General features: G+C 40.1%; 1 protein-coding gene across 8 annotated transcripts in view; it reads right to left on the bottom strand.

The window, feature by feature from the left end:
* Positions 1-25962, bottom strand: part of ATG7 (autophagy related 7) — a 301957-nt gene that overhangs the window by 168863 nt on the left and 107132 nt on the right. For 7 of the 8 annotated variants that reach the window (XM_039547597.1, XM_039547600.1, XM_039547598.1 and 4 more), the window contains one exon: positions 22606-22686. In XM_039547597.1, coding sequence (XP_039403531.1) covers positions 22606-22686 — 81 coding nt within the window. Of the gene's footprint in view, positions 1-17607; positions 17735-22605; positions 22687-25962 lie in introns of those variants that run through there. The other variant, XM_039547604.1, reaches the window with a different exon arrangement.

Raw genomic sequence — 25962 nt, 5'->3', positions numbered from 1 at the left:
GTCCAGGTGCAAGCCTGAGGGGGTTATGTTGAAATAGTTGGATGGTTATAGACCAAGAACCAGCTATGGCATCATTTTTGGCTGGTGCCCAAGTACTGAAAATACCTTGTGTATAAATAACTGTCTCCCCAATTTCCTGTAATTAATATTTAAAAGGAAAGCAATCAGAGTGGAAGAAAATATTCTCAGCTCATGTAAGTATAAATGTTTTATGTTAAAAATTCATCTAAATGAGAAATTGCTATTTTGATTGGGGGGGGATCTGTAGCAATTACAAAATGTTTTGTCTGTTCTTTTCAAGTTTTAAGACTGTTCATAAATGTCAATATTTACATGTAATGTACATTAATTTGGGGGTGTGATTGACAGCAAACAAAGTATTACCCTCTTGTAGAGCATGTCCTCAAAGGTGTCTTTCCAAGTTTGGCAGTTTTTATCCTACTATGAGATTGCTTCAGATTCCAATCCTTACTTTAGGGGACTGGGAGAAGAGAAGGAAAACATTTTTTAAAGTTACTAATGTATCACGTTTGTGTAACCTTGCCCTGTGTGTATAGGTGGCATGGACTAGAGGGGACTGAGCCCCTCCAAATCAAACTACCTATCAACTCCCCAACTGCCTGGCTCTCTCCCTCCCCAGCCCATGCATGTCCAGGTCTGCATGCCCTGATATGTGCAACATGACACTATGGCGGTCTCCTCCAGCTTCTTCCTAGTGGCAGGAGACAGTGTTTCGGAATGGGGAGCAAGGGCCACACCAGCACTGGGGGACAGGTGGAATTTCTGTTGCCCAAGCTAGCTCTCCAATGCACCAGGTCCAGGAGCTGGGGTGAGTGTGGGGTTGGGCAGGTTCACTCTGTAATCCCCAGGTCCAACCCCGCAGGACAAGAGACGAGCTGCTGCTGCCTGGGATGAGTGCTGGGCAAGCTCCCTCTGCAACCTCCATGGGACAGGAGCTGCCACTGCCCCAGGGTAAGTATGGGACTGGCTCGGTCTCCAACCCTCCCCCTGCACTAGGCCCAGATACAGCTGGACCCAGCCCCTGAGACAGGAGTCAGCACTGCCTGGGGTGAGTGTGGAGCGGGCTTGCCCTCGAACCCCACTCTCTAGGTCTCTCCCAGCCTGGGGCCCAGCCTCCCCACAACAATATTTCCCCCTTCATCTATGCCTGTGTGTGTGTAAAGTTCTCAGGAAGCTAGTGTGCTTGTCCCATCTCCTGAAACGGATTCCTTATATATTTCACCTACAGGAAACCCTTTCATGACATCTAAAATAGATGGCATAAAAATTTAACTAGACAGTGCTACTAGTACTTTTAACTCTTCTTCCAACTGGGATGGAATCTCTCTGTGCATGGCACTGTACATACAGAAAGAGAAAATCCCTGTCCGGAACCATTTACAATCCAAACAGAAAAAACAGAGATTTCAATGGAAGTTAGCATCTAAATACCACTAAATCTGGCCCTAAAAATCACATAGGAATCTGTGGCAGAGCCAGGAACTGAAGCCACATCCAGAGTCCTAGTGTCCGCCACGAATGTACAAACCGGCTCAAGTTTAGATGTTCATTTTTATCACATCATTTTTTAATCTTTTGTGATGGTTAAGCTTTTTTTAAAATTAATAATACAGCTGCAAAGCCTGAAACAGTAGTATATTAAAAGATTTGGGGAAAATAAAATGTGAGATTACTTATAACTAATAAATACATTATCAGTAGATTTTTTAAAAAGTCATTATTAAATAGTAAATATGCGTTTATAAGTCAGCTTCTAAGGCCACAAGACCATCTTGCAGAAGGATAATTTCTTTATAATGTCCCATATTTTTTGAGTAACCCATACCACTGAAAGGGCACACACTATAAAGCCTCTTAATTGAGGCCCCATCATACTTCAAATTAAATTTAATATTAAATTATATATACTGTATTTTTATTATATAAAATTAATTGTATTATTGTATTATAATATTTTGATTTTTTCTTTATATAAAATAGTTGGAAGTTTTATCTTACTAAATTTCCCTTTCTTCTCTTTTAATCTGGGCATCATGAACTCTGCCCTTCCTCACAATAGGATTTTAGTCAAATCATGATGCTTTTCTCGTAACACCTCCATGACCCACCCTTTCGTCTGGGTGTCTAGACTGCCAAAACTTCTATCCAGGCCCTCACCTCCTCTTTTTACTCCTGCAATCCTGACCCTTTCAGGTCCATTCAAAATCCTGCTAATATAATCATCTTCCTAGATCATCAATCTGATCATGTCACTGACTTCTTCAAGACCCTCCACTTCCTCTCCCTACTCTAGAAACTTCTGGTCCTTACCTCCAAGGTGCTTCTCTTATCTTACCATGTCACCACCCATTTCATTTGCTCTGTCAACAATGGTGGTCTCCCATCAATCACCTGTCTGCTTCTCCCATAGGTGCCCTTGCACCTTTTTATATATTGTACCTCATGCATGGAATGCCTTTCCCAAAATAATATGATTACAGGCGAGTCATCTTATGCTGGGGTTACGTTCCGCTGTCAGCACGTAAAGCAAAAATCGCGTATAGTCAAAATTACATTGAGTGTAAAGGCGGGCGGAATCGCCCGCACTACAGGTACAGTATTTAAATTGTTATTTTTCTCTTTTTTAAAGTTTTTGCCAAGCCTGCAAAGCTGAATTTGCACACGTTAAATGCGCATAAGATGAGACTCACCTGTACCTGGTGTTCTTTCAGATCCCTTCTTAAGATCCACACTTATGGTGAACTGCCTAATGATAATGGTTAAACATGCATGCACACACAGGCTCCACATTTGACTCTTGGGTGATATCCTACAACCTTATGGTCTTCTAATTGTCACTTTTGTCCATCCCTTTACTCCCTTCCACCATGTCATGCCCAAGTCATATGCTAATCTGATTATCTCATTATAAGGGTTACGCAATTTTGGCTTCAGTTCCCACTGGTATTAACTACTAATTAGCATACACTATTAAAAGATTGGCAATTTCTTTCCTCCAATCACATTTAGACCATTAATCAAAGCTCGGACCACTCTCTCCTTCAATGATCAATCAACAGCATGAAACTTTAACATCATGCTTATTCTTACATATGGAAAACAGGCTAAAACCAACACTCATGGCACCCATGGGAGGACAGGGCAGGGAAGGAAAATGCCCCTCCAACAGAACATTCACCCAACAGAAGAGCTCCTACCACTCAGAGAACCATCAGAAGGAAACCAAATTTTATCTGGCACAGAACCTGTTCCCTAAGAAGAGGGAAGTGAAATGTTAGTCTTTGATTTCCATGTGCTGAGTCAACCCAACAGGAAAATCCCTGCCCACGTGAGGCAATTATTTACCCTAAAAAAACAAGGTTTAATGGCCTGATTTTTCAAAGATTCTAAGGCCCCCAGGCTCCCTTTGACTTCAATTAAAGTTGAGTCACTCATCACAGCTGAAAAATCAGGCCACTAATTTAAAATCTGTATTGCAAAGGGTACCAAAGAACAGAAGATTTTATAATCTGGATGAGCTGCAATACCTAGGCCAAATAAGGTTGAGGAACAACAGAGTTTGACCCTAGCCATACCGATTTACTGAGTTTCATCAGTTGCAGCCAGATCCTTAATGACATTTTATCTTAGTTTTTAATTCAATTTCCTTCACTCTTTTTTTATTTAAAAAGAAAATAGAAAAAATGTGTCCTGAAAACTTAGACTCTAACAGCCCACTCCTGTAAAAACAGATGTAGACAATTCCCCAAAACACCTTATTAATCTAATATGTGGCTTGAATTGTGCAAATACATATTTATGCATTTTTTAAAAAAATGATATTTGCCCAACAGACAATGGCTTTCAATTTTCAAAGTTCAAATGGGAAAAACAGGTACAGACATGTACAGATTCCAAATAAGGGACACAACAAGAAACGCAGAAGAATGTATGAACTGATACGAGGTTTATGCTGCAAATTCATGGTTAGACACAAAGACATAGCAAAAGGGTATCTGAGAAAGTGATACAGTTTTACCAACCCCAAGAGTTCAAAAATCAGGCCACAAAATATCATGTAATTGCAAAAAAAATGTTTGGTTCTTTTTAATTTTCTTCTGGTTTCTGAGTCTTTATGGAGCATCTTGAAGCTTTCATCTACCACCAGGAGAGCTAGAAACTTACGTATATCTATTTTGCTATAATAGTGAAGATTCTCATGTAACCAAATCTCCTGGAACGAAGGTCTGAAGAAACCTTAGACGTATTTGGAGATGTCTAATACTGGACTTATTTGGATCTAAAACAAGTGGTGCCTCGCTGAATGAAAAATAATGATACTATGACATTACACCCCATATTCTTCATAGAAATATTGTTATGATATGAATATGGCATAAGAAAGATATATTTTATGCAAGATGGGTTGTGTGACATATAATTGGAAAGGTTACGATTTACTGAATGTGATTATCCTATTTATATGTGTAACCCACACACCTTCCGGGTGTGGTGTTCTGTCCCATCGAGACCACTTAAAGAGAGAGAAATAAAACGAGTCTGCTCTACAGCCTAAGCTAACGGCCAGTTGGCTTTTAGCTCATGCAATAGAGGCTCATGCACTAAGCTCCAGAGGTCCCCAGTTCAATCCCGCCCACCAGTGACCAGGATCTGTCAGTGTTACATATGCATGTATCATTTCTGTATCTGAAATTAGGAATATGGACTATTACAAAAGTGCTTGCACCTAGGGAACGCCCACCAGGCAGTAGGCAATCAACCTGGATGGACCATTAGGAAGGACAACTGGTCTTTGAAGATACTAATCTCCCTCCTGAGAAGTTTCCTGGGATGCTGCTTTGACACTACAGGTCATGTGATCATGTTACCTGGTACTGGACACCATCTTGAACTGGGAAACAAAGGATTCCCACCATATGCAAATCCTATTTAATGCTGGAGAGAGCTAATCTTGGTTCTTTTCCAGTACCTCCCTGCCCAAGAAGGAAGAGTACTGAAAACACCTGAACAAACAAAGGAACTAAGCGTGGGGGACGGCAGGGACAAGGGCTGAGCCAAGGTGAGAAAGGTCTAGCCTGTGAAAGGAATACCTGGAGATTTAACCTGCAAGCAGAGGAGTTTACCATCAAGAAGCTCTGCAACCTGCATAAAACAACATTTAGGATGAGAATTTGCTACTATTAACCAGTTAATTTAGTGTATTAAGCTTAGTTTGTATGTTTTATTATGATAGTTGCTCAGAAATCTGCTTTGATCTGTTTGCTATCCCTTATAATCACTTAAAATCTATCTTTTGTAGTTAATAAACTTGTTCTTTTGTTTATTCTAAAACCAGTTTGTGTAATTCATAATTGGGGGGGAAGAGGCAGTGCACTTGAGTGCTGGGCAATCCCCAAGCTGAGTCTTCCCACACAGAGCTGATCTCAGTGTCTGTGTGCCTTTGCATCTGGGTGTGTCCCTACCTGTGTGTGCTAGAAGAGGCTTGAGGGCCTGGCACAGCAGGACAAGGTGAGGGAGCCCAGGCTTGTGGAATGGGGGGGCTCAATGGAATCCCGGTACATCAGGTGGCACTCCGGGGGTGGGGGGGTAAACCTGTCACAGGTACCATTTTAAAAGAAGCTGCAGAGCCTGCCTCAGTGCTATTTTGGCCTAACATGTTACACCTGCACAATACACAAATTTAACTAAGGCATTACTCATTTGTATGCATACATGGGGACATAGATGCTGGCTTCTTCATTTCGCCAGGGGTGCTCGACCCCCGCTCTGCCCCGCCCCAGACCCTGCACCCACTCCACCCCTTCCCCCCAAGGCCCCATCCCCTCCCCGCCTCTACCCATCCCCACTCCACACCACCCCCACCTCTTCCCACCCCTTCCTACACCATTCGGCCCCCTCCCTCGAGCGTGCCCCACCCTCATTCTGCCCCCTTTCCCCCAGTGCCTCCTGCACACTTCTGAACAGCTGATCTGTGGTGGATGGGAAGCACTGGGGAGGAGCTGACTGGCAGGGCCACCAGCAAGCGGGAGACACTCAGGAGGGAGGGAGAGGAGGTGATCCATAGGACTGCTGGTGGGCGCTGAGCACCCACTGTTTATTTTTTCATGTGGGTGTTCCAGCCCTGGAGTACCCACAGAGTCAGCACCTATGCCTGGGAGATTGGTGAGGTGAAACTGCCAATACACTAGAGTGCCTCTTGGACTAATCCCTGCATGTTTGAAAATTTAGTTTCTATAACTAAGATCATCAACTACATGTAAATTTAAAAAAAAAATTCAAAAGCACAAGCATCATACACCAAGATCCATGATTACGGCTACGTTTTAGTCACAGTAAAAGTCATGGAGAGGTCATGGGCAGCAAACAAAAATTCATAGCCTGTGACCTGGTCCATGACTTTTACTATATGCCCCTGACTAAAACTTGGGGATGGTGCACGACTCTGGGGGGAAGCCCTGGGGGCACTGCGGGTGTTGGGGAACGTGGCCCGGATACTTGGGGAGGCACGGCCCGGAGGGCACCCTGAGTACTTGAGGGGGCGCAGCCTGGAGGGCACCATGGGTGCTCAAGGGCAGGGGGATGGTGGTCCAGGGAGTGCAGCTGATGCTTAAAGAGGGTTGGTGGGGCTGGGGCAGGTTCCCTACCTGGCTCCTGTGAAACGGCGACCTCCAGCTCCTAGCTCCATGTGCTGTCTCTGCTCTGCCCCAAGCCCCAGTTCTGCAGCTCCCGTTGGCTGGAACCACGGCCCATGGGAGCTGCGAGGGCAGTGTCTGTGGGCAGAGGCAGCACATGGAGCTAGGAGCTGAGGGAGGGGAGTTGTTGCCCTTCTAGGGACCCCCCCCCAGATAAGCACCACCCCGCATCCCAATCCCCAGCCCTGAGCCCCCCCACACCAAAACTCCTACTGCTGAAGGCTGGGGGGCCCAGAGACTGCCCCAGCAGCAGCCAGTGTGCCTGACCCAGGGGCTGCCCAAGCGGCTCCTGGGCCAGCTGCATGGGCTGCTGCACTAGTCACAGAGATCACTGTGACAAACACAGAGCCTTATCTGTGATCAAATAGCCTATTGCTTATCACCTCCATGGAAAACACTGTCATAATCCTGAAATATCTTCATGACAGGATTTTCTGCTCCCAGAGAAGCTGGTTTCCTGCTCATGTGAATGTCTTGATGCAGAGTGGATACAAATCAATTTTAAATAAATAAATAAATAAATAAATGGATTTTTGTGATTTTAATCGGAATTTTTCGATAAAATGCTTTTTGAGGAAAAAACCTATCAAAAGATAGTTTTATTTAAGGTACATTATAGCTCAAAGATATCTCATCGTGGAATAGAGATTATAATTTCTAATTCTATAGTATAAGACAATATATCAATGTAATGTTTAAGAAAAGTTTTTGTAAATGAGTTCCAATAGTTCATGGATTAGGGACCCAATCTTATGGGGTTCCAGGGGCTTCTGTATAGATAATTTAGGTTAATCTTTCTATCTAACCAATGGGACTCAGTCTAGAAGAAACCATCAGAGATGCTTAGTTTTGCAGTTCTCAAACTGTGGATTTGTGTCTCCAAAGAGAACATGCTTGTTAACAGCAAAAATGTTTTTAAGTAAATAAATATAGAGAGGTGAGAAATAACAGACCTCAACCCTATTGTCCCTCTGCAAATTTGTGTACACAGAGTACACCTCTTTTACCTCTCTCTAAAAGTGAAAAGTTTCAAAAAGTTGAATGAATAGAAGATTGTTGGGGGCCGAATAGATCTGGACAAGGAGAAGTACTCTGGAGATAAATATGAGAAGGGAGGGACAGGCAGTAGAAACAAAAGTGAAATTGTTTGAGCAGCATATTCCAGAAGTTTCATTGATTTGAGATCTACCATACCATTCCCTCACTAGAAAGGAAAACCTATAATGGCAGCAGATCATAAAAGAGACCCAGTTTGGGAATATTTTAATGAAGTTCCTCTACCTGTAGGTAAGACAGGCATGCATGCAAAATGCAAACAGTGCAACAAAGAAATGCAAGGCCTGGTTGCCCGAATGAAACATCATCACGAGAAGTGTTCCTTCTCAGGAGGAAGCTGCATTGAAGATGAAAGGAACCTGTCTGAACATGCAGGATCTTCAGGTTGGTAAACTTTTTTATTTCATACTTTCTTAAGGACTGTCTGCCTTCCTTCTGGACTATTCTTGAATTCTCATGTTTGACGAAAAGATATAGTTGTTACTCTATGGTGCTATCATTTTAGATGCAGTTGTGATAAAAAAATAAATAGCTGAGATAGGCAAATCTTCCTTTTACAATTTCATCTTTAAAGTAGTACTGAGTGTCAGTGAATGCAATGACTAATACTAAATGAGTAGTATCGTTATAATAATTAAATAACTGCATTGATTTATTTTGTTTAGGATAATCCATCCTCAACATACAGGATTCTGAAGACTATCCACCATCAAGATCACCATCATTTTCTATAGTTTCAGAGTTATCTGCCAATGATAGTGTTCCAATCACATCATGTATGTCACATAACCACAGTATATCACCTGTAGCAAAAAAAAAAAAAAAAAAAAAAAAATCTCCATCATCCAGAAACAGCCATAGATAAGATTATGATAAGAACCAGCAGACTACAAAAAAGTAGTAATTGATGAAAAAAATGCCCGGTTTGTTTATGCAACAAACTATTGCGAACCCATACTTCATTAACATGGTTCAGTCATTAAGACCAGGATACAGTCCACCAAAAAGAGCAGATGTCGCAGGCAAATTGCTGGATAAAGTGTATGAAAGAGAAATTGAGCAGTATGTCTAGAGGGTGAAATTGTTAACCTGAATCTTGACGGGTGGAGCAATGTCCCACAATGATCCCGTTGTATGTGCTTGTGTGACAACAGAAGAAGGGAACGTCTTCCTTACAGAAACAATTGATTTATAAGGAAATGCACACACAGCAGAATACTTACAAGAAGTAGCATTAAAAGCTATGATAAACTGCGAAAAAAATTCAAATGTCTAGTACTCAGCTTGGTCACAGACAATGCTGAAAATGTATCCAAGATGAGAAGAAATTTAAAAAAAGAGTCCCAAGCTAACAACATACAGTTGCCGTGCTCATTTGATGCACCTCCTAGCCAAAGACTTCAGTGTTCCAGAAGTAAAGGCTAATGTTGTTCAAATTGCAAAATACTTCTGTAACAACCACTTTGCAGCAGCTGCTCTGAAAAAAGTGGGAGGAACCAAGCTAACTCTCCCACAAGACGTGTGATGGAACTCAGTAGTGTTTTGAGCACTATATAAAGAACTGGCCTAATTTAATGACACTTTGTGAACAAAATCGTGAAAAAATAGATGGCACTATCACAGCCAAAGTTCTCAACATTGGGCTTAAGAGAAATATTGAACACGTGCTGAGTACCCTGAAGCCTATTTCTGTAGCCTTGAACAAAATGCAGGGAAATAGCTGTTTTATTGCTGATGCTATTGAAATTTGGAAGGAACTGAGATAGATCTTAAAACAAGAAATATGCAATGACAGAGTTAAATTACAAGCATTAAAAAAACGAATGGGACAAGCACTTTTATCTTCAGCTTATTTTCTTGCAAATATTCTCAATACTCGGTACCAGGGTCAAACCTTACCTGCTGAAGAAGAGGAGTTGGCTATGACGTGGACATCCAGCAATCATCCCTCCATAATGCCAACTATAATAAACTTCGGAGTTAAGGATGAACCATCCAAGAAATATATGTTTGCTGATGATGTTTTAATGAAAGTCACACCACTGAATTGGTGGAAGTCACTTAAGCACTAAGATTCAGAGACTGTTGAAGTGATAATCTCACTTTTAACAGCAGTAGCTTCTTCTGCCAGTGTAGAAAGAATATTTTCTTTCTTTGGACTAATTCATTCCAAACTGAGAAATCGTTTGGGACCTGAAAAAGCAGGAAGGCTTGTTTTTCTTTTCCAGATTATGAACAAACAGGAAAATCAAGGGGAAGACTGAGTTGGCTGCAGAAGCCAATATTTTAAGTTTCTCATGCTGACCCGGCAGACGTAGTCAATTTAATTTCTGTGGTGGTTTTTTTTTTTAATATTTCATTTAACTATTTTAGTTAAAAACAACTTTAACAAAAACAAACCTGATTTAAAAAAAATTAGTGTTTAAATTCAAATCTGCATATGCTTGTTTTGTTAAAATATTATGTTTGCTGTTGAAGAAAAAAATCCAGAATACATAATATTTAAATTGTTTTATTTAACTAAAACAACATCTGTCTGGTGATGTTCTCCTCCTAATACAGCATAGCAAGAAAATCCTCCAAATATTAATGATTAACCTGTTGAATTGGAGACAGTTCACCTCCCAATAACTTCATAAATATCTGCTTCAATTACCTTTAGTAAATTAAATAACCAATCATTCATTTTCTGAAGTAGCTGTAAAACTAATCTGAAAATTTTTCAAAATAAATCACTTTAAAAATGCTAAGTGTGTACCTTCTAAAAATGAAACCTACATCTATCTGAATTTTAAAGAATATGTATTAAGGTTATAACAACGAACAAGAATGAACTTTTATGAGGAAATCCATGATTAAATCGAGTCTTGCTGACTAGTGATTTAAATCATGATTTAAATCAATTTGAGTTAAATCAAATCCACCCTGCCTTGATGTTAAAGTGATAGCACACTGTGCAGTTAGGAAAGACAGCTTGTGTTTGATATAAGCAGTTATTTTGTGCCACTATTTTCTTGCTATATTAGAGGAATCAATACAATGGGGGCTATTAGTAACTACTTGAATTAGGGAATCATATAAATTCCAGCTGGTGAACATGTGGCCAGTGTTATTTCTTTTATACAAAATTATTTGTTAGGCCAAAAAAAAAAAAAAAAAAAACCAACCAAGAACAAAAAACCAACCTGCACCAAAATGTTGCTTCCACGTTGATGCACACCCATGTCCATATTTTCTTCATTAATCACACAAAAAATCCTGGGTCCAACTCACAAATAAAACTAATAATAAAAACATACAGACTGCATCAGGCCCTGAGTAGGCAAAAATCTTGAGGAAATGAGACGAACAGTTATAAATGACTTGTATCCAGTGAGATGAAATCTGACTTTATGAGTTCTGGAAAGGAAATCTACAGAAATGCAAAACTTTCTTTCTCTTGTGTTTGGCACTGGTTTGGGTGGATGGTTAGGGGAGGGCGGAGATCAACCCTGTCACAACACGTTATTGGTTTATAGACAATTATTCACTACTCTCTGATTTTATTATTTCATGTCTGCTTCAAAGACCTTTGACAGTAAGAATGTACTTTAACTCAAAGTGAGTTTTTAAGATATTTTTGAATACCCAAAAAGAAACACAATAGTTTCATGGAGAGAAGACAAGACAGAGGTAGGAAATCATGAGTCAAAATAATTCATACAAACACACTGTCATACATTGCACAACACATCATTGGGTTTGAGAGACTCTGAGTTGATGAATAAATGCTGTATGAAGATATTGTATCAAGGACATTTGCACTACTCTAGTTAAGCTTGCATGCTTGTTGCCTTTTACAATATTAGTTTTTCAATGTTCTATAACTTGGCTGTGAAAATTTCCTTCCTTGTGGAGCTTATAAAACCACACAAATCTTTACATTAGAATTTTTTTGCAGGACAGAACTTAAAAACCAAGCTTAGTTTAAACAACATTTGTAAAGCAATTACTCCATAATATGGATTAATTATTTTTGGCAAGGGTAATTTTGTTATTTTTTAATAAGCTATTTAACTTTGAAAATGGACAACTCCCATAGTTTTATATAAGGGTTTCCTATGCATGTATGCACTACTACTTAATAGGAAGGTTGCCTCATGTACTATCCCCTTCTCACTCACAATTGCATGGGGTGATCTCCTCCCCTCATTTGTGATCAGGCCAATTACAGTAACACATTTTATATATTTTTAGTTTTTCTTAATACAAAGTTAGCAACTGGAAACAAGGAAACCAGTTAGCACCAAGTGACCAGTCAGCTCCAGCAGCTGCTCTGTTAACAGCAATCTGAGATTCTCTGCAATAAGCCATTGATTGTCCCTTATCCCTATATCAGTATAACTGACACTCCATTTCATTCATATATCAGGGAGCTTTTAAAAACTTCACCAGATTAAAAAAAAACAAACTACAAACAACAATAATGAGAGTCATTTCCTCAGATCTCTCTAGGGCAAAAATATGTTACTCATCTGCAAAAGATGGATTCTCAGTCTAGTAGCTTTGCTAATCACAGCCTGCCCCAAGCAATAAAGATAACAACATTACTATATCACACCCTATACTATACAACATTACTATAGATTTTCCTGTGGTGAGGTAAGTGAAGTGAGAGCTAGAGGAGGAAAAAAAGGAGACCTTGTTACTGGGCGTGACCCATAGTCTCTTCTCTCATTTGGTTTTCTCCATCATTGAAGCCTCCTAAAGAGCCTGAGCCTGTGAAGTGTCGAGCTCCCATTCCCACAAAAGAAGGGTTTTACATGGGGGAGCACTGTGATAGAAGATTACACGATAGGAATGGTCTATGATCAGGAATGAGTATTTCCATATGTCATCCATTAATTGGAGTGGGCAAGAAATATAAGGCAATTTAAAGGTATGATTTTCAAAAGAGTGTATGTGATTCAGGAGCTTTTCAAAATTCCACCATAAGGGCCTGATCCAACTCCCAGTGAAGTCAATGGAAGTCTTTCCACTGACTTCAATGGAGTTAAATTGAGCCCTAAGTATAAACAATATAGAATTATTGCTAAACAATCAAGACCAAGTATACAATTTTAATCTTTAACAACTTAAAGGAGACAAAATCCACACTCCTACTCAAAGGCCTAACCAGAATGCATAACATTAGATCATAACTAAAGAAAGGAAGTTTCTCCCTTAAAGATACTCTTTGCAAAACACTTTAAAAACTTAGGAATTTCTCTCAATAGTAAACATATCAGAACAAATACTGGGACCATAAACTCAATAATAGTTATTTCTGGATTGCAATCCCCAACAAAAAACATCTAGAAAATTAGTAATATAAGCCCCCAGAGAATCAAGCCTTCTAAGATTATGATGTTCCAGAATGTCAATTTTTCTAGCCCCAACTTTGCAGAGAAGAAACTTGCTTTTTCAGTGCTCCCAAATAAGACTATTTGCTTCAATGGGAACAGAGCCATATTTCTCTTGGGCAATAATGCCCAGATCCAGGACCAAGAAGATCTTTTTTGTGGGATGAGTTGTTTTTTAAAGATTATTTATACACCAAACAGCATTTAAAATTCTATTCTTATCTCACATATCAAACTGTTACATTTGCCTTCCATAGTGGAAATAGCCTCTTATACTGAAAGTAATTGGATCTGCTGGAGTAAAGACAGTTATTTTCATCTTGGTAAAGAGTTGGGTAACAAGATCTGGGTTTGCTCAGCACTCTTAAGTGGGTGAACAATGTGACCCTCTACTTTACAAAATATAAATCTTGTAAATATACACACCCTATTTGGCAGAGCAAATCCAACAACTAGTCTATGGGAGTGGGAATTACTCATCCTGGAGTCCGAAGTTTTGAAAATACACACTCCTCACCTAAAGCCCAGAGCAGTCTTGCATGAACTCAAAACAAGCCTTGAATATATGAAAATATTTTTGAGGGTAGCCTAATCTCACAAAATGCCAAATGACCCCTAACCTTCCACAAACCATGTCATTTCTGGATATGGATAGCAACAAAAAGAAAGTCAAGGAAAGTGTGGGCCCCTTACTGAATGAGGGAGGCAACTTAGTGACAGAGGGTGTGGAAAAAGCTAATGTACTCAATGCTTTTTTTGCCTTTGTCTTCACAAACAAGGTCAGCTCCCAGACCGCTGCACTGGGCAGCACAGTATGGGCAGAAGGTGACCAGTCCTCTGTGGAGAAAGAAGTGGTTCAGGACTATTTAGAAAAACTGGACGAGCACAAGTCCATGGGGCTGGATGCGCTGCATCCGAGGGTGCTAAAGGAGTTGGCGGATGTGATTGCAGAGCCATTGGCAATTATCTTTAAAAACTCATGGCGATCGGGGGAGGTCCCGGATGAGTGGAAAAAGGCTAATGTAGTGCCCATCTTTAAAAAGGGGAAGGAGGAGGATCCGGTGAACTACAGGCCAGTCAGCCTCACCTCAATCCCCAGAAAAATCATGGAGCAGGTCCTCAAGCAATCAATTCTGAAGCACTTAGAGGAGAGGAAAGTGATCAGGAACAGTTAGCATGGATTCACCAAGGGCAAGTCATGCCTGACTAACCTAATTGCCTTCTATGAGGAGATAACTGGGTCTGTGGATGAGGGGAAAGCAGTGGATGTGTTATTCCATGACTTTAGCAAAGCTTTTGATACGGTCTCCCACAGTATTCTTGCCAGCAAGCTAAAGAAGTATGGGCTCGATGAATGGACTATAAGGTGGATAGAAAGCTGGATAGATCGTCGGGCTCAACGGGTAGTGATCAACGGCGCCATGTCTAGTTGGCAGCCAGTTTCAAGCAGAGTGCCCCAAGGGTCAGTCCTGGGGCCGGTTTTGTTCAATATCTTTATTAATGATCTGGAAGATGGCGTGGACTGCACTCTCAGCAAGTTTGCAGATGACACTAAACTGGGAGGAGTGGTAGATATGCTGGAGGGTAGAGATAGGATACAGAGGGACCTAGACAAATTAGAGGATTGGGACAAAAGAAACCTGATGAGGTTCAATAAGGACAAGTGCAGAGTCCTGCACTTAGGACGGAAGAATCCCATTCACTGTTACAGACTAGGGGACCGAATGGCTAGGAAGCAGTTCTGCAGAAAAGACCTAGGGGTTACAGTGGACGAAAAGCTGGATATGAGTCAACAGTGTGCCCTTGTTGCCAAGAAGACTAACGACATTTTGGGCTGTATAAGATGGGGCATTGCCAGCAGATCAAGAGACGAGATCATTCCCCTTTATTTGACATTGGTGAGGCCTCACCTGGAGTACTGTGTCCAGTTTTGGGCCCCACACAAGAAGGATGTGGAAAAATTGGAAAGAGACCAGCAGAGGGCAACAAAAATGATTAGGGGGCTGGAGCACATGACTTATGAGGAGAGGCTGAGCGAACTGGGATTGTTTAGTCTGCAGAAGAGAAGAATAAGAGGGGATTTGATAGCTGTTTTCAACTACCTGAAAGGGTGTTCCAAAGAGGATGGATCTAGACTGTTCTCAGTGGTAGCAGTAGACAGAACAAGGAGTAATGGTCTCAAGTTGCAGTGGGGGAGGTTTAGGTTGGATATTAGGAAAAACTTTTTCACTAGGAGGGTGGTGAAGCACTGGAATGGGTTACCTAGGTGGTGGTGGAATCTCTTTCCTTAGAGATTTTTAAGGTCAGGCTTGACAAAGCCCTGGCTGGGATGATTTAGTTGGGAATTGGTCCTGCTTTGAGCAGGGGATTGGACTAGATGACCTCCTGAGGTCCCTTCCAACCCTGATATTCTATGATTCTATGATTACATAAGAAAATGATGCCATCGACTGGGATGGAATGATCTCGTACTAACTCATCGTTGAGAAGCGTACCAGTTTCTCACCTCAACAGCAAATTTGCTCCTGATGTAACTCCTTTGAAGTCATAGAGTTACACCAGGAATTAATCTGATCTTTGCATCTGGTAATTTAGCACTTCTGAAGAGTGTGGAATAGAGTCATCAAAATAACAGAAATGAGTTCAGAAAAACAAAAGGTGTACGGACTTAAAATAGTTAAAATACATGACTTAAAATACTCTTCAACTAGAATTTTACTACTACATATAAATTTTTGTGAATGGCATAAGTAGTTCAAAGGTGTAACTACTATGTAAATTGGATGGAAAAGGGGATCTAAAACAACTGTTTACAAAAAAGAGTATATTTACAGTACTTTCATTTTCAGAGCTTGGAAAGAATCCATGATTGTCATGAGACTTATAACAAATAAGACATTATAAGCAAAACTTACTTGTAAATATTTTGGATAGCTTTCCTGATGGTGATCTGACCAATATTTAAAAAGTAACATACTTCCTTTATAGCATAAACCACTGTAACTTGAAACCCAAATTTTTGTCTTGCATTGCTGACTTTGGTATGCTATCTGGTGTCGTAGTAACAACTTGAATCATCTAGTACTAGTTAGTAAATCTGCATTTTTGTGACTCTGCCTGAATTTGATTTGAGAGCATTCACAGACCCCAGTGATATATCATCACAAAAATTGCTTCCACAACTGCCTCCAAAAGGTATCCAGTTCTCTGAACAACCAACAAATGCTGTGAGAACATCACCTGGTTTGTAGTTTCTGGCAAGCAGTGGGGATTGAGACGGGGCGTATGCTTGGTGTGCCCTACCCCACATTGTGTGTGCTCACTTTTATTTAGTGTGGGGCTTTTATGGGCAAGGAGGCTTATCTGGTATCATTGCCTGGATTCTTGTCTGCATACAGTATCACATTGTTTCCACTCATTGCTATGGACTAATTGAGAAATTATGGAACAAAATACACCCATTCTACTGTATATTGTACTTTGTTATATATCCCAGAGAGTCTTTTAGATCATTTGCTCTCAACCTTCCCAGACTAATGCACCCCTTTCAGGAGTATGATTTGTCTTGCGTACCCCCAAGTTTCACCTCACTTAAAAACTACTTGCTTACAAAATCAGACATAAAAATACAAAAGTGTCACAGCACGCTATTACTGAAAAATTGCTTACTTTCTCATTTTTCCATAAAATTATAAAATAAATCAATTGGAATATAAATATTGTCCTTCCATTTCAGTGTATAATATATAGAGCAGTATAAACAAGTCATTGTCTGTATTAAATTTTAGTTTGTACTGACTTCGCTAGTGCTTTGCATATTGCCTGTTGTAAAACTAGGCAAATATCTAGATGAGTTGATGTACCCCCTGCATACCTCCAGGGGTATGTGTACCCATGACTGAGACCCACTCTTTCAGATCGTGCATTAAAAAGTTACTTCACTCCCAAATTCCTACCAATTCATGCTCATGCTTAGCCTGCCCACTATTTCTCCCCTGCACAAATAATAAAAACTTGATCCTGCCCATTGATACCTTCCCCTCTTCCTCCATTCCATGGTATAGTCACATCATCATTAGGGTTATGTTCTGTGCTGATGTAGGTTTTAAGATTTTTAACCATGTTTGCCAGTACACTACTCTAAAGGAATACATTTCACCGTTGCTCACCCTGTGAATCAGGGACCTCTTGGTGCCAACTGGCAGAGGGTACAGGACTGCATAAGGGTATTTACATACTAGTTCTCTACTGAAAACCAGTATGTCAGTGCACATCACAATCACTGCAAAATATGTGTACTGATACTATGTAAGAACTTCTGTTTATATACTGTAAATTATGTTCTTGAGGGTTGTGAATTGGGGCTGGTCACAAAAAGGTGATAAACAAGTATCTTTCAGGCAGGAGATGCTTAGACGGAGATTCTAGACAGGAAACAAGCAAAATTACCTTTTTTTTACAAGTGAAGACAATGGAATGTTGGAAATATATCTGGACGTGCAGAGGTACACCCACTTATCCTTCACCCAGGGGACAAGCTGCCAGCTGATTTGTCTTATAAATGGAGGATCACAGCTGGTCTGGCTGTTTAACACAGAGAGAAACTTTGGGTGAGCTAACCTTTTTGAGAAAAAATGTCTCGTTTGTTAAGTTTAGGCTCTAAAAAGCATGTTACGATTTTATTTTATATGTACCCAGTTGTGTCCATTAATTCTACTTCTTTAATTTTTTGTTAAACAAACAACTACTACTCTTTACTAAAAATATTTAAATGCTGTGTGTTGAGCAGTGTGGTGATCCTGAGGTATAACTGGTAAGCAGGTGTGTACTATTCCTTTGGGAGTAGTGGGTCTGTGAATTCTGAGAGTGTCCAGTGGAACGGGGTTGGGCACTGCAGGGGGACACTCGGAATGCTCAGGTGCTGGAGTGTGCTTATTGTTAACATGTACAGAAAGAGCCAGGCCTGCAGAGGCCTGGAAGGCAGCGCTTCTGTTGCCAGAGGTTGGTAGAGTGGGGGAACTGACCCCCAGCAGGCACAGCCAAGATTTCCTCACACTGAAGGCAGGTATTAGCGAGGTGCTTCACAACTTTGGGTACCCCCCAGAGGTGTCACACTCACAGTCCTGTCTTGATATTTTCTTAGTTTATGTCATATGGGACTCTCTCTATGTATTTCAAACACTCTCTCGCCAACCCAGTATAAAACCCACTGCCAAAAACACCTTTTTATCAGTATAAGCAGTGTCTACACTAGGAGGGTTTGTCAGTGTAGCCATACCAGTGTAGACTATGCTTCAGTCTATGTTTAATTTCCCTCAGATAAATACTACTTACCTACCTCACAGGAATGTTATGTTTGTTAAATAATGTTTATTCAACCATTTTAAAACATAAAATATATCATCTTCACTTCTCTAAAAGACCGTCAGGAAAGATTGAGAGATATCTTGAGACACAAGGAAGATATTCCGCCATATCAACTTCTTGAAAGTCAACAGGGTTCCACAAGAAAAGTCCAGGATCAGGGCTCTGGTTCATCAATGCCTCTTAACTGCATTTTCCTCACTTTAGTCATATTCCTTTAGTAACATTTACAGCACTATCTTGTTTGTGTTACCAGAAAGCTTTTCTGCCAAATTTGGTCTGCTATCACAAACTACAATTGAAAGGGTTCTTCTCTGTTTGCAACCACGTTAGTAAGGATACAATTAAGTCTTATTTTTAGAAAATAAAAAAAAAAACATGTGAAATGGTATTTATTTGAAACACTAGGAATAAGCATGAGCAGCGATTCTGATGGGAGAAGGGTAGCTGAGAGTAAGTTTATGTTTCAGATAGTTTATTTATAGGGCCCTACCAAGTCCATGGCCATGAAAAACTTGTCACATACCATGAAATCTGGTCTTGTGTGTGCTTTTATCCTATACTACACAGATTTCACGGAGGAGATCAGTGTTTCTCAAACTGGGGGTCCTGACCCAAAAGAGAGTTTGCGGGGGGGGGGGAGGGTGTCACAAGGTTATTTTATGGTGGGGGGGTCACGGTCTCGCGCTGACTTTGGAGCTGGGCGGCCGGAGAGTGGCGGCTGTTGGCTGGGCACCGAGTTCTGAAGGCAGTGCCTCGCCATCAGCAGTACAGGTTTAAGGGTGGCAATATCATACCATACCATACCATCCTTACATTTGCGCTGCTCCTGGCAGCGGCTCTGCCTTCAGAGCTGGGCTCCCGGCCTGCAGCCGCCGCTCTCCAGCTGCCCAGCTCTGAAGCAGCAGCGCAAAACTAAGGGGAGCAGTACTGTAACCCCCCTACAATAACCTTGTGACCCTCCCCCCCCACAACTCTTATTTGGGTCAGAACCCCTGCAAATTACACCACCATGAAATTTCAGATTTAAATAGCTGAAATAATTAAATTTACAATTTAAAAAATCCTATGATCGTGAAATTTACCAAAACAGATCGTGAATTTGGAAGGGCCCTATTTATTTGCAATGAAATACAAAAAATAATGAAGACTGAACAGTACTGTAAAATTGATAGTTATGATTAAAAAGGAAATTTAATAGCTTTATAGAATCGATGCTTCTTCATTAATCTTCTCAAGCAATCAGCTAATAAGGTGCTCCACACTGCGGACAACAATAATGCCATTGAAGTCAATGGAACTACTAGCACACCCAAAGATACGTGCATGCATTACTGTTTGCGGGACTGGGCTCCATCTGCCTACTTAAGCACTTGTAGTAGTGCTCTTCACCATAGTATCTGAACACTCCCCGGGAGCAGGTGGCCTGATTTTCCTCCCTATTTCAACTGAGGAATAAATAGAATAAACAGACACCTTTATCTCCACAACATTTAATAAACTGTAAACTTTTATCCCATGAAACACACTACTTGTTATCATAAACTGACTTATTCTGTATTGAAGAACTTGGGACTTTTCCTCCTCAGGCCAGTGGTGGTGAGACTTGTAGACACTATAAGGCATGTACCAGTAACACTGCTCTAATGCACCCACTATCAAACTGAAAGTGCAGGGTCACTAATCTTGCAGGAGTCAGCTTGCCACTCTAGCATGTTTAGCACTAATAAAGGTTGGAGGAGATCATAGGAGGGAAAAACAGGCCAAAATAAAAAAATACAGTGGTTCCCTGCTGTGATCATCCCAATATTCTTGAACAACTGCCTCAGAGAAATGAGAGCCTCCTTGGCATGCAGCCTATTTGGGACAGATAAGGGATAACTTGATGCTTGAATGTCTGGGGGTCTTCTAGGTCAAAGTGAAATGAAATGAAATCTAATTCCAAATGTTAAGGCAGTTTAGCTGCCTCTTCAGCATCTACCAGCTGTACCTGTTAAATTTTAACTTTGTGGTTGTTTATTTTATTTTTTTCTTTTTATTAAAAGGAGGTATAAAATGATAATGCAAGAATGGGACTGGGGACAGAAGAAGGAAAATTAATAACATTAAAATAGGTTCAATAATGCCAAAAAACAGCTTTTACAAAAGCATTTACAGCACAGGAGAGTGAACATAAAATTAAGAGCATCTCTGATGTGAGCCATGATGAAATTATGCTAAGTTTATGCATTAAGAAAAATTCACATACAAAACCAACATGAAAATATAATTGGATTTGTCATTTCAAAGTATTAGTATCAGATTTCCAGATAATAGGGGGTGACATACTCCTATGCTAATAAAGGGAGTTAGCCAAATAAACAAATGCTGTGTTTCTACTGTAAGGAAATACATGTACCAATGAAACAACCTTTTCAGCACAAAAGTAATTTAATACTCAAACCGCATGAAAAGTGATCTCTATGGGAATAGTACAGCTGCTAAAATCCAAGTCAGTTTTTATTAAATCATCAGGTCTGTTTATATAAAACAGGGCTCTTTTAAAATGACCACCAAGAGGAAATCATTTGCAAACTAAAACTGATACCTGCATTTAATTTAATGGTTGGGGTGTGAGTGAGTGTACACTCATCAGAGTATCTCTAGTCATAGGGTAGATGATCAGGAGGTGAAAAAGCTACTTAGGTGGACAGACAAATTTAGTATGAAATATCAGATTCCGCACTTTCAAAACAAACAGGATAAACTGACTATCTTTCTTTTATAAAACAAAACACCTAGGATGACACCCATAGAGTACCTCTGCAAAAACATACAAGTGGAAATAAAGAGAAAATGACTGTTTTTAACTACCACTGTGTTGCTTAGTCACTCAAGAGAGTAGATATGTGCTCCCAACATTACTACAAGTTTGTAATTTTAGCACTGGAGTTTTTGAAGAGAATATGCACATAAAAGTCCTTGAGGGCCTGACTAACATATAAGCTACACTAAAGGAGTGAGTGGTATACTGTATCAACAGAAGTTTCTGCAAGACAGAACTCTAAATCTTGAAAGAAAAAAAAATTCCTAGCCTCTCAAGATCTGTATTTGGAATATGAAGGATGAGTTTAGTGTAGAGAATGGAAAGAAATTCCTGCAGCGAGTCTCTGGGTACACAAAACTTGACTGAATTAATAGCATTTCCATGTGTGCCAAATTTTGACTTAAACCACTGACTCTTCATATTGAGATATCCCAGTAAAGATCACTAGGACTTACACTACACAGTCCCAGAAAAGTTGCCAACGAAACTTTTCAAGGATACAATACAGGAAAACAATCCAGCAAGGAAGAGGCCTCACACAGACACACAAGTGGTATGTACTGGCAAGGTTCAACTCAAAATCCCAGCAACTGCTGTAATCCATTAGTCGAGTCAGGATGTCAGCACTAGCATGAAAACTAAGCAGCCTCTTCAATACTACATAGTTATAAAGGTAATTTTTACTTTATCTCTACATACAAGTCTTTATCAAGAAACATCAGCTATTCACACTTTCTCTAATTGCAAAAGGCACCCAGTGCAAGTGTGTTAAAAAGAGGCAGAACCAGACTTCAGAAATCATTTCAGAAAGAAAGAAAGAAAGAAAGAAAGAAAGAAAGAAAGAAAGAAAGAAAGATTCTTCCACTGTACACTTTAAACTATTTCATAATGTGTCTGGATTAACAGTACAGCAGCATGTTGTTCTTGGTGCCTTTTCACTGAAGATCAAAGGGGAAAGCTCCATTATACTGGCTTCTTAACATTGCCCATAATGTAATGTATTTATTCATGTCAGCATGAAACTCTTATGTAGAGAGACAGTAGGTGACACACTTGACATCTCTATGTAACCCAAGGAAAACCAGAAAATAGTGTAGGGAGAGGGGAGGCAGACCAAAATGATTTAATCTGTAGCCAGAACATAGGAATAAGTATTGGGTTAGATCCCAGATCCTAAAGAAACAAGAAAAAGAAGTGTCTTTGAGTGAACCAACCTTAGATGCCACAAAACCTGATTGTAAAATATTGTACATTCAGAAATAAAATACAAGCAACTCAGACTTACTTTGGGAGAGCAGGCTGTGCACTTGTCAAATGCAAGGCTGACAGGAAGGACATTATCAAATCTTGATAAAAAGCCACGAATCTGGAAAGAAATAAAATGTACATTCATATCATGTAATTATAGTAAATGTACTTCCAAAATTCCAGCTGAGTTAGACACATTCAGCAAAGGGATGAACATCATCCTATACCTCTGCAAAATCAGGGTGGTGCCAATTTAATGGCCTCAATAGTCTGTTCTACTAGATCTATATTGGTACAATATGTGAATTAGTTGATTTTTCTACACACACATGAATGGTAGGGCAATATAAATGCAATATTATTTAAATATGGACAGAGGCACAGCACCACCTGCAGTTTGAACTTTTTAGTTAATGTCAAGAAAACAAATAAAAAGCCATGTCATAACTTTTTTCTGTGCATTTCCCTACATTCTCTCCCTTTATAAAAATTACAATCTGAAAATGTAAACATTGTGCATTCCCGTACTGAACAGCCGCTGCTGACCTATTTGACATATTAGAAAAGTATAAACAAAACTAATACACACACAAGATTTCCAGAGAATTGGGTCTGATAAAATGTACGCTCCATACAGACTTTGGGCCAGGGACTGGGTCTTCCAATATGTTTGCACAAAACCCAACAGAATAACCTGGATGCTGGTTGAGGAACCTTAGCACTATTACAATACAAATAATTAACACAAAAGTGTTTTTCCTCTCTCCCCATTTTTAAGTTCTTGCTTTTTTGGTAAATGCAATTCATTGTTAACGTCATGTTGTACTTGATGAATTGTTAAAGTAATCAACTGCTTGAACATTGGAATTCTTTGTATAGAACTAATTTTTTTTCTATTATCTTCTTAGTTTGCTTTCCCAGATGAAGTTTCCAGTAGGGGCTCAGACCAGGAATATGTTTTTAAACTAAAGTGGATTGAGCATTTAGATTGTAAACTCTCTGGAGCAGAGACCATCTTTTTACTGTATGTGTACACAGTGCCTAATACAATGGGGTCCTGGTCTGTGACTGGGTGCCATTGCTATACAACTAAAATACAATACAATACAATAATAAAAATAATGACTAATTTGATGTTTTAGAGAAGTTCTTATAACATTTTTATTATAGCTGATCATTGTGCAACATATTCTTCCCTCTCCCCCCATACACACACACACAAAACAATGCTTGCGAGGCTGCATAAATGATTACATAATACCATTATATTTTTAATTGCCACATAACTATGCTTCAGAGTCTACATTTTCATCTTTGAAAAATGCCTCATCTGTAGACATTGGATGAAATCTGAGACTCATTGTAGATACTGACAACACTCAGTGAAGCCAGGATTTCACCCATTATGTTTTTAAAAGATAACCTTCAGCACGAGATCTGAATGTACACTAATGACGTAAATGGAAATGTTAACCTGTCTGCAGACGGTCTGAAACAATAGCTCTCTGTGATGTGAATTATCATATTCATCTCAATGGGTATTATCTCTAAAATATGATGGTATTTTAAATATCATTAACCATTTCACTACTGAGCATTTTAGCAGAAACGTGCCTATTTGTCATTGATGGATGCAACGGCAGGATGCAGAGGGGCAGCTGGTTGCTCTCAAAGGTCACCAGCATGGGGAACAGGGAATTCAAGCCCTCCTTTTCCCAAATTTAAGTCAAATCTGCTCCTGTCCCAAAGAGGGAGGAAAAGAGGAGACCACTTCCTAGACACCACAGTACAAATAAGTGACGGTCATGTTACCACCACCCTATACCAAAAACCCACTGACCGCTATGCCTACCTTCATGCCTCCAGCTTCCATCCCGGACACACCACACAATCCATCGTCTACAGCCAAGCACTGAGGTATAACCGCATTTGCTCCAACCCCTCAGAGAGAGACCAACACCTACTAGATCTTCACCAAGCATTCTCAAAACTACGATACCCACACGAGGAAACAAATAAGGAAACAAATCAACAGAGCCAAATGTGTATCCAGAAGCCTCCTGCTGCAAGACAAGCCCAAGAAAGAAACCAACAGAACTCCACTGACCATCACCTACAGTCCTCAGCTAAAACATCTCCAACGCATCATCAGTGATCTACAACCCATCCTGGACAACGATCGCCTCGCTTTCACAGGCCTTGGGAGGCAGGCCAGTCCTCACCCACAGACAACCCGCCAACCTTAAGCATATTCTCACCAGCAACCACACACTGCACCATAGTAACTCTAACTCAGGAACCTATCTGTGCAACAAACCTCAATGCCAACTCTGCCCACATATTCACACCAGCGACACCATCACAGGACCTAACCAGATCAGCCACAATATCACCGGTTCATTCACTTGCACATCCACCAATGTAATATATGCCATCATGTGCCAGCCATGCCCCTCTACTATGTACATCGGCCAAACTGGACAACCCCTACGTAAAAGGATAAATGGACACAAGTCAGATATTCAGAATGGCAATATGCAAAAATCTGTAAGAGAACACTTCAACCTCCCTGGCCACACAATAGCAGATTTAAAGGTAGCCATCCTGCAGCAAAAAAAACTTCAGGACCAGACTTCAAAGAGAAACTGCTGAACTTCAATTCATTTTCAAATTTGACACCATCAGCTCAGGATTAAACAAAGACTGTGAATGGCTAGCCAACTACAAAAGCAGTTTCTCCTCCCTTGGTGTTCACACTTCAACTGCTAGAAGAGGGCCTCATCCTCCCTGATTGAACTAACTTCGTTATCTCTAGACTGATTCTTGCCTGCATATTTATACCTGCCTCTGGAAATTTCCACCACATGCGTCTGACGAAGTGGGTATTCACTCACGAAAGCTTATGCTCCAATACTTCTGTTAGTCTATAAGGTGCCACAGGACTCTGTCGCTCTTTACAGATCCAGACTAACACAGCTACCCCTCTGATACATAATTTTGTGGCTCCTGCCACATAATTTAAGTCTAATATGTCACAACATGTCCAATAAAAGATATTACTTCACTCACCTCGTCTCTCACAGGATGTTCTGCTTCGTACAGAATTGAAAATCAGTTGTGTTTTATACATCAAAACATATTGGTAAACTCATTCTCATTTGAATTTACCATAGTCCAAAATAATATTCCTCTCAATTGCTATTCCTAGCGTAGTGGAAGAAATCATGAACATGTAGTAACCTTGCTAGAACTGATGCCTAGATTTCATGCACTTATGAGACCATAACAGTACCCAAGTAGAATGGAGGGTTATCTCTAACACTACAAGTCCTTGCTTTATAATGTGTTCCATTATAATATCAAGATCATTCTAATTACACCTCTACCCCGATAT

This window comes from Mauremys reevesii, linkage group 7 (genome assembly GCF_016161935.1).
Source record: "Mauremys reevesii isolate NIE-2019 linkage group 7, ASM1616193v1, whole genome shotgun sequence".
In the NCBI taxonomy this organism is placed as follows: Eukaryota; Metazoa; Chordata; order Testudines; family Geoemydidae; genus Mauremys; species Mauremys reevesii.
Note: the sequence above shows the minus strand (reverse complement) of the source record. Positions and strands in the feature narration are given on the sequence as shown.